General features: G+C 39.2%; 2 protein-coding genes across 2 annotated transcripts in view; both read right to left on the bottom strand.

Annotated features, from left to right (window-relative positions):
* The window catches only part of CADPS2 (calcium dependent secretion activator 2), a 472,387-nt gene that overhangs the window by 306,218 nt on the left and 149,461 nt on the right, over nt 1-16,708 (bottom strand). The gene's annotated exons all lie outside the window — the stretch shown is intronic.
* RNF133 (ring finger protein 133) lies at nt 15,149-16,285 on the bottom strand. The gene has a single exon (XM_006910563.1). The coding sequence runs from the start codon at nt 16,283-16,285 to the stop codon at nt 15,149-15,151; it is 1,137 nt and encodes a 378-aa protein (XP_006910625.1).

Below are 16,708 nucleotides of genomic sequence, written 5' to 3'. Positions count from 1 at the left end.
AGTTGGCCGATAAATACCCAGAGAGACCATATAGATGAAAGTCATGAGCTCCAGAGGCAAGAGACTTTTGCACGAGGAAGTACGGTGATCTGAAAACAGGAACAAAGGACAGTCCCCCTGGCCCTATGTGCAGAGGAGAGAGGCCCCGTTTCCTCCCTGTATCCTCTTTAGGATTTAATGCCTTCGGCCATCGATTGGGGCTGGGGTGCCCCACTCCGCATGTGTGCGCACCCCGACACCACCGCGGTGAGATCAACCACCCATGCGTCCTAGGCTGGCTCACGGTTCACCCTACTGCTCTCCCGCGTCCCGCTGACTCACCACGCTGAACGAGACTCCCGTGGAGTTCATGGCTGTTCAGTTACTTGCTGGACCTCCTGCCTGCCGGCTTCAGTGAGTGTACGTAGCTGTTTTCCTACCTTGAGAGACCTGGAAAGTGTTCCACTCCTCCATCTCCTCCATGTCATTTCTCCCAACAGAGAGGCTGTTACCTTACCAAATCCTGCTGATTCCACCCTTGACTTCCTTTCAAATCCCTCATCAGGCCACCGCAAGAGTTCTTCAGGCCCCTCACTGCGACTCGGGTGGGGAAGAGGAACAGCCACCCACCGGGACCTCCTGCCTCAGCTTTCCTGGCAGCCGCCACACTGCGACTGTCATTTTCCCCAACATATTCTCTTCGTTGGTATCAAACTGATATTTCTTTTAAAAAAATTATGGTCATTTTAATCCTTTTCCGACTTAAAAATTCTTTACCGACTTTCCACCAAAATCATCGCCAAGACCTTAAAGCCACGTCTCTGGTTCCATTACAAGTCATTTTCTCTCGCTCAGTCTCCAGGCTCCACTTCCACTGGCCTTCTTTCAAAAAATGTACACTGTCCATCTCACTATCTAATAGTCTCTCTTAGTAAAGTTTTGGATCCCCACTCAGTTGACTGAGAGATTCCTTTCCCAATCACCTTGAATCAGCCAGAATCTGTATTGTATATCATTCTAGCATCCTTTCTTTTTCCTTTGTCACTTTGTAACTGTAATAATTAAGTGAAAATTCTATTACCATCTTATTTTTTCACTCACTAGACAGTAAGGTCTTTGAATCCAAAGACTGTTCCATTTGCCACTCTTTCTGTAGCATCTAGCAGCAGGCCAAGCATACGACAAGCACTTAGAAAATATCCACTGAATGAGTAAATGAGTGAATAAATGGTTTGGATGATTACACTAATAATTTAACTTCCTTATCCATGTATTTGAATGATTTAAATAACTGACCAGTAATGTTTACTGGTTTTCAATTATATGTATACATAATAAAGTATAAGACATGGCCCTTGTCCATATGAATTGAGAGGGAAAGTTATCTTAGAGGGAAGTATGAGTGATGTCATAGAGGAAAGTGAAAACTACTTTGGTAAAATGTATATTGTCTAAAAAACAAAATATTGTCTAATTCTCATCTGCGTTGTTCTTACAGAAATGATAGTTTTTAAAAGTAACTTTTCAGGCATTAGCTATGATACTGTTAATGATGGATTTAGTCAGACTAGCTATCAAATATCTTCCTCCTGTATCCATTCATAACAACAGTTAGGAGGTTAAAAGCAGGTGAAGTGTGGCCATAGGCAGAGAGGGTCCTAGAGCTGGTCTCCAGGCCTCAGGGACACATATACCAGCTTTCTGAGCTGGGCCCTGGGATCTCCGTGAAGTTCCGTCTGGAATAGTATTATAATAGGTCACTATTCTGCTGTTGAAGCTGCCATGGGAACTCAGATTATCAACAAACTCTCTGATGTGCGGATATTCTATCTTTCTAGAACTCTTCACACATCATTTCCTTTCATCCCCACAATCACCCTGTGCCTTCTCCATTTTCAATCTCTTTCACAGATTGAATGGTTGAGGCTGAGAAGTGACTGGTCACAAAGTTACTGGAGGAACAGAGACTGAATCCTTGTCTTTGGAATCCAGAAGCAACATTTCTTTACTTATTCTTCTCTCTGAGTCCCCCACTTCACCATACCCCATTCCCACCAGGGTTCGCCCTGGCATCTGTAAGTGCTGTTAGACGATGGCCAACACCTGTGGAATTATCGATCAATGACCTTCTTCTGAAAACGCCACAAACGTTCGACCAGTTCAGTGTGGGGTTGCAGTGTGGGGTTGCAAAGCTGACATCACAAAACTATAACATACTATGTATGTTACAATTCTCCACACTTCAGTGAGTTTTAACTTGTACGTGGTTCTTCAGCCTGAGCACTGCCCACTGTCACCCTTTCCATTCACCTGCTCAACTTATATATCAGAGAGGTCACTCTCTTAACTCGTGGGTGAACTAATGACAACATTGAAATGTGATGACCACAACAGGAAACTGTTTCTGCGAAAGGTAAGTCTGCTCAGCTGTCCAAACTAGACTTCAAATACACTTTTCCACAAAAGCGCCTCTTGTTCACATGTTGCTTTTGAGCTGAACCATGCGTTGCTTCTTTGACTCAAAAGGATTGTGTAATGACGAGAAAAACATTATCTGCTTGCCAAATCATCGTGGCTATCTATCACATGGTTCCTGGGAAGGCTGCCAGCATGTGTTCAGCCAGGAAAATGAGGAGAAAGTACAAGAGCCCCACTTAGAAGAGACATCTTTTCCTCCTTAGTAATGCTAAATGAAATATTGTAATAATTATCACAATCTATGCTGTCCAGGGAGAAACAATAGATTTTTAAACTATTTTTCAAGTGTTAGCAATTCATGAAGCTTTGCCACAGTGATGAATTTAGACTGACTAGATATCACGTAATTCCTAGTTTTCCAGTATAAACACCAGTATTTCTTATCAGGTCACTTTGCACGCCCCAAGCCAGTCAATGGATTCCCTGCTGGCGCTGTATTGTTGTGCCAGTCTCTTCTCTTCATCCATCCACATATACCTCAACCTACCTTTGCAGGCATCTCTTCCTTTGCTTCTGAGAATATATATTATTCTAATAAAGGGGAATACTTGTTTAGCTCTTGACACTCTCCATAAGTTTCCTCCCCCATACCTTACCATTTGTTCCATAAACATTTATCAAAACATACTATGTGCTGGGCAACGTGCTCAGTGCTAGCACTTTTACTGGTGAGCAAAATGACATGGGTTTGGCTGCCTTCAGACTATACAGTGAGGGAAACAACTACACATACTAAAACGACTATGCTCGATGAACACTACTGAGAATTCCTGGAGCCATGAGAATTTGTAATAAGGTTTTGAATCTCGTTGAGGTTATAAAAAGCTTTCCTGAAAAGGGGAGTGGAGATCTGAAGACCAAGAGGAATTAGTCTGGAAATGAGGGGAGGCCAAGGGAGTGTGGATGCGGGGAACACAGCTGGCCTAAGTGGGTTTGCAAAAGGCTCCTTGGGAGGCAGAGAAGGGACCAAGAGTTCAGTGGGATAAGAGGAGGCTGGAGAGGAGAAACGGGCTTTTGTTAGGCCCTGGGAAGGCATCTATCTGATCTTTATTCCAGGAGCTTAGAACGCCATGCAAACATTTAAGTCAGGGAGTCGGTCCCACAACAAACATTGCATTTTGAAAACAGATAAAATTTATTTTAGGGGCTTTACATACATTAACTCTCATAATCACATAAAGTAGGTGTTAGTATCTATTTTAAAGGTAAAGATCAAGAGTATGGAGATATAAAGATCAGTTTTCAAGGTCACATAGCCAGACCACGGAGGAGTGAAAATTGAAGCATAGAGTCTTGCTCCAGAGCCCCTCTCTTCACTACTACAACATCGTTTTGTTTTGTTTTTTTTAAATCAACTTATGGTTCATTAGTTGATAAAACTAAGGGAATGCAGTTAGCATTAATACATTGGCTAGGTGGAGGGTCAGGGAGGGAGGGAGCAACTGGGGGCATCGTTTTACGAACTATATAGATGTCTAACCAATGTACCATATACTTGAAACTAATTTAAAAAAAAACTGAGCTAGAGAAAGTTAGGAGTGGATGGATCAGAGAATAAATCAGGAGATGGAATGTACTACTCTTACTCTCTGCCTCCCTTGTGAAGCTTCCCACAGCTTGATGCTATTTCTTTATTCCAAGCCTTCTTAGCACATCCCCACCATCTCCGAAGGTATTACGCATTCCTGTTCTTATGCTGTAGCAACTTCTGTACGGCATCATTGTATCTCTCCCCTGCTTAGATTATGAGTTTCATTAGAACTGCAACTTTAAAGCTTCTGAGGGTCTGGTATCATTAGATACTCAAATTTTAAAGGAAATTACTAGGTCCTTAATAATAATGAACTTTGGAAAGTTACTGAGCCCAAAGAATGGTATTTTGACCAGTATGGAAAGAAATTTTCACCAATTCAATCTAAAGAAATGAACATAAAGATTACAAAGTAATTTTAATAAAGCAACATTTATTCAATTATTTTAACAGTAGAAATGCAAAGTCCAACAAGTCATTTCTTTGCAATACGACATTAATACTAAATTGTGGGATAATATTTTTGGTTGTCGCAATGATCTTTCTTAGCAAATAACTTAAAAGGGGCTATAGTTTTTATTATATTTACATAAAATATATTTTTTTATATACTGTTGTTTTTTAATTAATCCATAAATTCCAAAGATTTGGAAATCACTGATTTAACCAATCCTATTCCCTTATTTACCAAATGTGAAGAAATCATAACTTAAATCTGATATAAAAAAATAGCTTATTTAAAAAATAAATTTAGGTGTGTGATACCTCTAGACCTTTGTCTGTACACTAGAGAGCAGGTACTCTCCAAAGACGCTTCCTTAGAGCTAATCTAAATCCCTTAGTGCAAATCTAGAGCCCAAAACTACCAAAGTCTTCTCACATTTTCTATGGTAGAAATGCAGATAAGTTTTTAATATTCAAATGGACATAAATGTGATTTGAAAGCATAAAACTATTTTTAGAAAAAATATATGCATACTATCGCCATTGTCTTATCAAAATTAGAACATTTTTATAAGACTTTTTAAATTCTAATATCAGCTAATAGAAAAACGTTTAAGTCTTCCTTTATAGGTATTTTCCAACCCACTGATTAGTTTAAATCTCCCGAAACTGATGTCGAATTCTCCTTAACTCTATAACTATAGAAATTAGCAATCTACTCACTCTGAGCACAAATATATAGAGAGAAACAAGATCCCTGGGCCCTAGCTGGGCTTCTAATCTCTGTGACCCTGAGACTGAGACCATGAAAGGGATGGAAGATCGTGTCCCCAGTGGAAAAGGGAGCCCCGGCATGGTAAGTGCGAATTTCTAAAGTAAATGTCCACATGCACACGAAGGAAATGACGATACCACATCTTCCCATCCATCACCTCACCCTTCTCCTATTTCATTCAATGTTTCATGGTACAACAGAAAAGTCTGAAAGTTCCTAGGCAGGGCTACCTCCTCTGCCTGTTCTGTGGAAAAAGGTTTTCCCCCCCCTCATTATAATGATGTAAAAAGTAAAATTTAAATACTTAGTGTTTTGCTGCTGGAGTCTCAGAATATCGAATGTTCAATGAATTCTTAAAATGACTTATTTTTATTATGTGGCACAAACTATGCTCCCACTGTCTTAGAACTTTATTAATATTCCAACTTCAATTGCGCAATTCTGTTCACCTCGCCTTTACTTCTGTGCCACTCTCCTCTCATCAGCTGGGAAATAATGAAACAAAAACCAGAGAGGAATCAGACCTGAGTGTTTGAGATATCATACAAGCTGAGGCACTCTGAACCATCCTTGGTCAGTTTCTTCACTGCTAGAATAGGGGTAATATCACTTGTTCAACTAAATTTTTTAATACAGTAAGACAAGTTTTCAGTCAGTGTTATACAAAATGTGACCCACAGAATCATGCCGATACCTGAATTGTTACCTGTCCCTCAACAAATACAGAGTAGAAAGTTTTTAGAAACTTAAAGGGATGTTGCTATGACACCCAAAAGCATAATTTTATACCAACATTTTGTTATGAAAATGTCCAAACATACAGAAAAAGCTTTAAAAAGTTTATAGTGATTTGGAAATTACGGATTTTACAAATCCCATTCCTTTATTTATCAAATTTGAAGCAATCGGAATGTAAAACTGAGAGTGAACAATCTTTTATTGACATATACCTTCTACCTAAATTCTAAGAATATCATTTCACTCTAGTTTTTCTTTCTCATATCCATCTATCCCTCCCTTAATCCAAGTTATTTTTGTTATGCATGTCAGAATACATCAAATACATGATTTTGCATTTACAAACTGATCCACAATGGATAAGAAAACAATAAACACTGGTCCTTTGCTGGAGATACAATGTGTCAAGAAACTTTTCCTTAAGATGGGTGATATACTCATGTTGAGACAGAAGTTGAGAGGAAAGATATTTCTAAAAACCAAATCATTATATTCTCCACAATACTACCAACACACTGGAGAATGAGCTACTACCCTTTCAAACTCTAGGTTTATAAAATGTGAATCTGGAGGCTAGCAAGTTAGTCACTCTTGATAAGCCAAGAGCCTTTACAATAAATGAAGTTCAAAATGAAAATGAGAAATTTCTGGAAAGTAAATTAATCTTAAAAGAGAACATTCTGTTAAGTCAAAGGAAAATGAACCCAAAACGTGTTGATTACATTTTCCAGCCATATAGTGGCTCTCAATAAATAGTTGTTGAATGAATTTTGTAGTTTATACCTTGTAGTTATTTATTTTTCCACCAGATGGCAACTATGTGTGGAATAACAATGTGTTTTTAGTTCCAGGATCTGATTTTCAAGACTGGGAGGGACTTCAAAGGTATAAATCCAATCGCCCTTCCAGAGCTCATATTTCCTTGTTACCACCACCATTAAAATGACATCTGAATATCAGACTCCTGTAGGAATGAGAAACTCTTGGCTCCCCAAGGCAATAACCTGTCTACAGGCAGGACCTACTACTAAAAAGGTCTTTGTTTCCAGGTGACTACACTCTCCCTACAGCTGTCATCCTCTCACCTACTTCTAACGCTTGTTATAGCAAAGAAAATCTAAATTCTCCTTAAGGTCATTCTTCAAGCATTTAATGGCAGCTGACACTGTTTAACCACCCAGGTTAAACATTCCCAGTTGACAAGACCCCCCTACTGACCTGGTGGCTCTCCTTTACCCATGACTCACGTTTTCTGTGTGTGTTCCAGTGTAGGCTCCTCGTTCCTTTCAGGTCTTTGTTCAATTGTTTATCTTGTGGGTGAAGCCTCCTCTAGTCAAAACTGCAACTCTGCCTCCTACAGTTCCCAGTCCAGTTTTTTCTTTTTCTCCAGAACATATGATATACTTATCATAATTTCTTCCCACTAGAAAGTAAGCTCTATGAGGACAAAGAGTTTGGATAGTTCATCCATTTCCAGGGCCATGATTATTTGTTGAATCAATTAACAAAATGATTAATCGATGAATTTGACATACGGGTAAGATCACCCCATCAATGTGAAGAAAAGGACAGTAATTAATTCTAGTCACAGATGTAATGCTGCTATTAATGCAGAAGACGCCACGTGACCTGTTTAGATGCCCAATGGCTCATCTTGCACTTCTTTTCAGCTACATTTTTACAGATGCCGAGTCTCCCTCCTGTATCTGTGAAGCTTGTTTTATGGACTCAAAACTAGGAATTTACATGATTCCCTTATGAAGTTCACCTATGGCCCACAGTTTTAGTGTTATTTTTAGACCTTTAGTCTGAAAAACTATTCCTTCGCAGTGTGGGCTGCCCGGTTCAGTGTGTAGATGGCCCTAAGCTGTTTCTACTTTTGGGGTTTTTTTTTTTTTCTATTTTTCTACTTTGGAATTCATAAAATGTCTAAAATCTATTCATTGTCTCACAACTCCTTTAGCAGTGTGATAATGGTGGCAGAGAAACCAGAAGGGGAGAGGAAAGGAGTGAGCAGGTACATACATGCACAAGTCCTGCACAAACCAGAGAGCAGCCGGACATGTGAAATATGCCCAAACGTGTCTCTTAACAGCTTAGGATAATAACAGCAATTGTTATTTGCGGAGTGCCTTAAGATTCACAATTATCTTAATTTATATTATTTCCATTTCGTTACAGCTGTATGGTGCATCCTTTTCTGAAAAATAAACTGACTCTCTGAGACAGCAGAGGTTCTCAAACTTGATTATCCAAATCAGCTGGAGGACCTGTTAAAACAGGTTTCCGGGACCCCCCGAGTTTCTGACTCCACAGGTCTGCAGTGGGGCCGAACAAGTTGCATTTCCAGCAAGTTCAGGTGATATTAATGTCGCTGGTCTGAGGCCACTGTTCTGAGATGTTCTGCCTTGAGATTAGGATACAAATGCAGGTCATCTGATGTAAAAGAGTGGCGTTTTTTCAATAGGCAACCATGCTTCATATGGCTGAACTTTTAAAATGGACTGATATGAGAATTATTAAAATTATTTTTTATCCTTTTCACACTTCAGTGGAAAGGAAGGCTACGTAAAACCCCTCACTAATCAATTTTTCAAATAAGAGAATGAGCAATTTCAGAATCAGTACTTTCTAAGAGGAAGTATCCGCTTCCTACAGATCAATTTTAGTTTTTTCTTATTCAATCAGATATACCCTGCCTACAACCTCGCCCAAAAGATAAACTCCTTTATCTTCCCTAGTTATGCATAGATCTCATGAGTTATCACTTCAACTAACCTCCTGCTAGCACTTCCAATGCCTTTAGTTGGGATTTTTCCAAGGCCAAACTCTTTAAGTACTCAAAATTGGTCTCTTGTTTTTTAAATTTATTGGGGTGACATTGGTTAACAAAATTATATAGGTTTCAAGTGTGCAATTCAATAATGCATCATCTGTATATTGCACTGTGTGTTCACCAAAGTCAAATCTTCTGTTTACTATATATTTGACCCCCTTTACCTGTTTCCCTGCTCCCTTCCCGTCTAGTATCCACTAAACTGTTGTCTGTGTCTATGAGTTTTCGTTGGTTTGTTTATCTTGTTCACTTGTTGCTTTTAGTTTTATATTCTACATGAGTGAAATCACATGATTCTCAACTTTTTCTGTCTGAGTTACTTTGCTTAGTGGGGAAAAAGGAACCCTCATACAATGTTGGTGAGAATGTAAATTGGTACAGCCACTATAGAAAACAGTATGGAGGTTCTTCAAAAAATTAAGAATAGAATTACTATATGACCCAGCAATCCCTCTTCTGGGTATCTACCAAAAAAAATCTGAAAGCATTTATCCATAAAGATACATGCACCCCAATGTTCACTGCAGCATTATTCACAGCGGCCAGCACGTGGAAACAACCAAAATGACTTCTGATAGATGATTTGATAAAGAAGATGTAGTATATATATACAATAGAATATTACTCAGCCTTAAGATGAAATACTGCCATCTGCAACAATATGGATGGATCTTGAGATTATCATGCTAAGCGAAAACTGGACTCAACATATACTTCTTTACTTAAAAATTAGCTTCTCAAGACTAGGAGCTGTGGAAACAGACCATGTTCAAATACAGGCTCTGCCACATACTGGTTGTTTGACTTTGGACAAGTAACTTAGCTTCTCGAGGTCTCAGTTTTCTCTTCTAAGGAATGGAGATACTCCCAATGCCTACCTCATTGAGTTATTAAGTTTAAGTGAGTTTCTACCAGTTAACCATACATGACAGCACCCTGGAATATTGTTGCTATTATCATCACTACCACCGTCACCATCCCTACCACAATTACCACCTTCATTCAGGCTGCTAAGCATTCTTGAAAGGAAGAAAAGTCATATAGCACTGTAAATGGTGATCTTACAAAATCAGGAGGTCCAAAATAGCAATACTAAATTTTAGATAATAGTAAGTCACCACTAATGTAAAAGTAAATGGTGGTCTGATTCTTTCATTAGTAAATCACCACAAGTGAGTACTTACAATGTATCACATCTTCTGCTATATTGTTACATTTATCGCATTTAATTAGCATAGACCTATATTTTCAGCTGTGCAATGAACATCACCTATAAGTTCTTTAGGTTCCTCAAATTCAGCATACTCAAAATTCAAATTCCTCTGCTACCCTAAACTTGCTTCACCCAACTATATTTTCTACCTCACTGAATGACATCATTATCAACTGCTGGCCCAAGCCAGATCCCGAGGCATCATCCCTGAGTCTTCCTCAACAACTCCCAACCCACGTCTTCTCTTTTGTATCCACTAAGTGCCACTAAATTGGACATGAACTGAAGATGAAGGTCATGGGTATAGGCAAGTTTTAAAATCAGTGTTATCCTAGTCATTAAAAAATAAAGTAGAAAATTCATATCGGCAAGTAAAATCATCAGAGATTATCTTAGAAGGGACCCACCTTGTATTCATCTCACTCAATTTACCTGTTCTGCCTTCGTTCGTATTTTCACCTCCTCACTCCTGGGTTGCTGCAATAGCCTCTGGAATTCCCTGTCTTCATTTCCAAGTTCCTTAACCAAAATTCTACATGACACTCAAAACTTTATAAAACACTGTTGTTCACACTGTCCCCACCCCCCCTCCACCCCCCAGTAGCTAGCATGCCTTTCTTCCCAACCTGGTAGAGTTCCATTTCAAATGTAATCTTTTTCTTTAAGTGCTCCTTGCTTCTCCAGCTAAATTTCATTCCTTCGTCCTCCCAGAAACCTTTGTCAACTCTTCTCCATGAAATGTAACCCTTTATAACTTGATATTTCTATTTCTACCTAAATATTTTCAGTAAAGTGAAAATAAATCAATCTGAAAGAAGCAGAGGGTGAAATCAGGAACTTGATTAATGTAAAGGCTCTCTGGAACCCTAGGGCAGTGGCCTCTGTCTGCACACTGGAATCACCTGGGTAACTAAAAAATGTCTAGGTCCCAGCCCAGAGATTTTGGGTGCAGCATTTTTAAAATCTCTCCAGGTGATTTTGATGTGCAGCCAAGGCTGAGAAGTACTGCTCTGTGAGAATGAATGAATGAGTTAAGAGATTAATAAAGGATATTTAAATAGGAGACCTGGTGGAAATCAGCACAGATGACTCAGAGCTGACAAACTGTACTGCAGAAAAAGCAGTGGTGCTTGGTAAAAGTAAAATGGCTTACAACTAATTCCAGGCTAAAGCTGGAGAAGATGAGATGGGCTGAAAAGGATGATTAAGGGAAACGCTGCTTGTAATGAGAAGAGAAAGTGGTAGAAATGAGAGAGTGAATTCAGAAAAGGAATTCTGAAAAAGATGCCGTAAGTTCAGAAGTTTTCAAAAATGATAAAACCTGATGTGTGGCAACAATGATGTGTTGCTGAATTGGAGATGTTACAGGCGTAGAGAAGTTTTGAAATCAGCGTTACCCTGGTCATCAGCAATGAGAAAAATTCATGTCGACAGCTGAAATCATAAAAGAATACAGTACCTTGGAGGCCTGACAAAGATGACAGCATACTTGTGGAGAGCAGTGTTATAAACTGTGGTTTAGCTGTGAAAAAGGAAGATTTCTGTGGAGACTAATGGAACGACTCTTAACACCTGTGCATAGGAAGCAGCTCATCACTAAGCACGTTACCCTCCCCCGACCCCAAAAAGAGATCTGGTGGTTTAGAAAACCAGCTCTGTATTCAAAGACAGTTGTGTTGTTAATTGTAATAACCCATGATTCTTATTTTTTATCACTAAGGACTAAACATTTCAAAAATGCAGTAAATGCAAAACCAAATAAACAATTCTAAAATATTCTAAAATACAAAAACTGGTGCTCATAGCAAACAATAGAGCAAGAACATGGAGCCACCACTAAAATGACTCCTTCACAGAATCAACATGTAAAGCCTTGCTCTTTTTACTTCACTGCTTCCCCAAACTCTGGTCTTTTCTCCAACTTGATTTCTGTGTGCGGCTTCAAACACCAGTGACTCTGTAGAGAAGGAAAACACTTTATCTGTACACTAAGCTTAAATACCATCAGAACTGACAGATCTCTAGCTCATTAAATCCTCTGAAGTCTCACATTACTGTAAATATTGTAGCTGACCGACATCTCTTTACAGCAGGGGTCTCCAATTCCCGCATTGCGACCGGTACTGGTCTGTAAATTGTTAGAAACAAGGTCACACAGCAGGAGGTGGGCGGCTGGTGAGCGAAGCTTCATCTGTATTTTCTGCCACTCCCCAGCACTAGCATCACTGCCTCAGCTCCACCTCAGATCATCAGGTGTTAGATCCTCATAGGAGCACCAGTCCCTGGTGCCAAAAAGGCTGGGGACCGCTGCTCTACAGGACTCTATAGCAAGAGACAGGGATTTTATCTACTAGTACAGTGTGTCTTGTAATACAAGGAACTGTATAAATAAATTCACCTACAGTATCACCCAATCAGCGGTAAATGCTTTAGAATCATTTTCACTTTAGTAAATAGTAAGTCTACTTTATCCCAGTAATAAAGAAAAAAGAAAGTTTAATCTTTACAAAGAATATCAACCTGTTACCTAGCAGAGGTGGGTGTAGGGGACCATTTTTATTACCAGAGAATGTAAAAATATATACAAAGGAGAAATGCAAGGGAAATCCATTATGAAACTGGTATTAGAAAATCATTCCTAATATAATATGAATAAAATAATTCGCGTTATAGTCCCATATCATTATGGCAAAATATATTTTCATCCCTAAGTACAAAAGAAAACAGTGCTGCCCACTAGATAAAATCTAAACTAGATAAAAATCTATAACACCTAACATCTGACATATCAGTGCTATTTCCAGGTCCTACTTATTAAACCCAGAGTAAAAGTGCTTTATTGATCTGTTTTCAACATTCTAAATTAAAATTGTTTTGTTCTGACATAAGAAACAGCTGTGGAAAGCACTTAGTCCACTGCCTACTGCATGGTAGGCACTCAGCAATGACAGTTCCCAAGTTCACTGACTTGACCTTACCATTCCACTTCAAACATAGATTCTAACCACCCTTGAAAGAACTGCCTCTGAAAATTCTTAAGGCAGAGACACCGTGTTAACTGTTAAATGCCCATGTTAACAAGAGACATCTAATTATAAAACAGTATACATGCTAATTTCTTACACATGTGGGTAAGTCACATTTAAGGGTGACAACACCATCGTTTAAGGGTGACAACGATGGACAAAGAAAAAAAAATGGATAGAAAGGAAAGGAGGAACCAATGAGGGTGCAGAACACAATGGCGGTGTTAGTGTAAAAAGCACATCACAAAGCCTTTAAGTGCCAGGTTATCATGCAACACATAATCCACGAATTTGCTAAGAGAACACAGAGCTGTAACGATCCTAAAACCCTGGGTTTGGGGACTGCCAGCACTACCAGATGCATTCATTTCCACAGTTCCAATGCTTCTCCTTGAGCAACCAGTGGAAGTCACTGTAGCCACCTCCATGAGCTGCTGGCCCCTACAGGCGGAGACGCCAACCATGTCCAGTCTGAGAATGACAGCTTATGTTGGCTTAGAAGCTGACTGCACCAGAACTGGCTCTTGCAGGGCCATCAGTGTCCCTATGTTTCTTCAATGATCCTTGGTCCCTTAGGAATGACTTTACTCTCCTTGAGTAAACTAAAAAAAGGCACTCAAAACAGTGTTCCTGCTAAATCCTCCAGCGCTGGTATTTTGCAGTTCTTTCAAAGAGTAGCCCTTGTGATTAAGTCAAAACCTTTCTAGGGTTTGGTATAAAAAAGCCTATGTGTACCAAGCAAGACATCACCCCTCACCTGGTCATGTGCCCACCTTCTGCTGTATCCCAATTCTCCCTGGCCTTATACAGGTGTCCCCCTCTCCATGAAATAGTCTTCCTTGGAGCCACAGTTAGAACCAACCACTGTCCTTCTTGCCTATCTCTGAATTCCAGTATTGTTAGCACTGAGCAACTCATAAAGTCCCTTTTAATAGAACTCTCTCTCTAAGGTTGCAGAAGAATTCAAATTTCACTGTTAGCTCTGGAGAGTTCAAAGCTCCTCATTAAAATTATGCATGCTACATTATAATAATGAATTCTAGGTTAAAAATCATAATTTTCTATTATGCCGAAGTGACTTAGGATGAAAATGTTCAGAATTAAGTTCCCATTATTTTACATGATTGGAATAAACTGCCTAGTTTTTCGGATGAACACATTATAGCTAGTTACATTCTAAAAAATATATTTACCATTGTTCATTCACTCAAAAATTTTGAGTGCCCAGCACTGTGTTATATCCTGGGAATACAGCGAACACAACAGACATAATCCCAGGATGTTGTAATAACTTCTACACTGTGATACTTATCTCCAAAATAACCTGGCATATCTTAACGGCAAAAAATAAACTGGGTAGTATAGTTCAACATACAGGAAGTAAATACACCATGACAAAATATTATAGGAATTCTTTATCATTTAGCCTTTCTACATGTTATGATCATGTAACAATTATGATAAGAAATACTGGGCACTGAAATATTTGCTGGTCACTTAAAGAGTGCTAGTATTTTACCTTCAAAATTGCTATCACTATATGATTTTATACAGATCATTTAAAATGTACTAGTTGCTCGAGCAAGAACTGTTTGTCAGAGTAATAAAATTCATACAGCAAAATTTCATGCCAAGAATGAGAAAACACAGCACAATGGACTTCAAAATTAGTATATTGTACTTTATAATATCAAAAGATAAATTTTACTCTTCCTAGCACATCAAAGATGCTTTGTTTTTCAAACTTCGTTGATAGTTTCTGGATTATAAGCAACAGGCAAATATATTAACAATTTTCTTACTGAAAGAAAGCCCAATATATGTACAAAAAAACATTTAGGGAAAAAAGTTTGTCCTTGGTTTTAACATGCATACGTACATAGAAATAAACATATATACTCACAGGAGTAACAGACATTGACAAAAAAGTTACATTTAGCCAAGGTAAAAAATCAAACTAAGAATCCTGCTAGGCCTTTTTTTCCCCCCTTGAGGCTTGACAAAGAACATAGAAAGTTACCAGAGTATCAAAAAAGAACACAGAAACCACACTTCAAACAAAGTGCTTGTCAGTATCGAGACCTGATTTGACAAACAGGTTTAATCCACTTCCTCAAATGTCATGCTGTCAAGGTGAAGAATGAACATCTTCCGCTACTGAGTTAGGCTGGCTGTCATTCTGAGAAGTAAGGTGCCCCTCTTCCTCCTCCATGTAGGTCACTTTATCTGACCTCCTTGGAGGAGGAGGTTCATTACTTGTCCCCCCTTCAGTAGGTGACAGCATACCAGGCAATTCGTTTGACATCAGAACTTGCAAAGATTCTGTTCCATTTTCGACATCCACTTGAATCCCCAAAGCCTTAAGAACGTCACATTTGCACATGGGGCACGTCCCATGGGACAGAATCCAAGGATCAATGCAACTCTTGTGGAAAAAATGTTTACAAGTCAGAATACGAATTGTATCATTAGGCTTATAGAGTTCGAAGCAAACTACACAACTATCTCCGTTTGGACTTACTTCCTCATCCCCCTCTTTCAGAACCCGAAGTTGGAGCTGGCTAAATGCTATCTTAAGGTCTGTTGCTAATCGCTGCCATCTCCTGCTCTGAATCCTTGCTACCCAAAGTCTTCGAATATGATAAAAGATGAAATACACTAAAGTAGCAGTCGTGATGATCAAAAAAGAGACAAAATAATGATTCATCCAGATGATGTGTTTTCTCCCCACCTCAATCATCGCTGTCACGTGAACTCCCTTCTGAATTAAATGCAAAATCTCCATGCCTTTTAGGTTACCAATCATCACCACGACGACATCTTCAAATGCCTGATGCGACATGGGAAAAACCTGATTGCCAGTTCCTGGAAAGTTATAGATGATCACCCCACTGGCTCCCTTCTCAACGGCCACCTTAATCTTCTGTGTGAAGGGACAACTTCCACGCTCGATAAGTGCGAGCCACGGCTCTGAGATCTTTGCCCTGCTGAAACTGGTACTGGGATTACACGCAGTGTGCATTTTTCCATCTGGCAGCACAATAACTCCTGCCACTCTCTTCAAAATGGAGCTTCTTCCAAATACTCCGGTTTCCCCCAACTCTGAGAGCATGCGATTCCCAACATGAAATGATATGTTCATGTAAGCAGTCCAAACAGCGCTGGCTCTGCAACAGTTGTGACTAAGAAGCCAAAGAATACTGAATTTCACAAGCCAGGATGATGCAGTGCTGTTTCTCTCAGTGCCAGTCTTGAGTAGATTCATCTCTCTCTCTGCCTAGAAACTGAAGGACCGACCGAAGAAAAAGATGTGGCTTCCACATCTGTTGACAATCAATTTAAAGTAAGAAAATGGAAAAAATCTTCTGGGTGGAAGCAAGTTTTACTGTCTTCCAGCATGTTTTTGTGAGAAATTCTTAATGACGTCGTATGAGTTTCAGATGTTTTATTAGAGGCAGAGAGAGAAAAACTTTAGATTGAAAAAAAAAAAATCCTAGTCTCACTCTAGATACTGCTTACTGTTGGGTGATGTGATTATGACATAAAAGGCAACACAGCCAATTAGATAAGAGCTAAGAGCATGTTGTAAATGTATTGGCTTGAATGTTTCAAATGATGTTATGGGTGATTTCTATGTTGTTATAGATGGATTCAGTCCCTGTGCGACATGTTAGCAAGTGTCGCATTA

Source organism: Pteropus alecto, unplaced genomic scaffold (assembly GCF_000325575.1).
Source record: "Pteropus alecto unplaced genomic scaffold, ASM32557v1 scaffold22, whole genome shotgun sequence".
NCBI lineage: Eukaryota > Metazoa > Chordata > Mammalia > Chiroptera > Pteropodidae > Pteropus > Pteropus alecto.
Note: the sequence above shows the minus strand (reverse complement) of the source record. Positions and strands in the feature narration are given on the sequence as shown.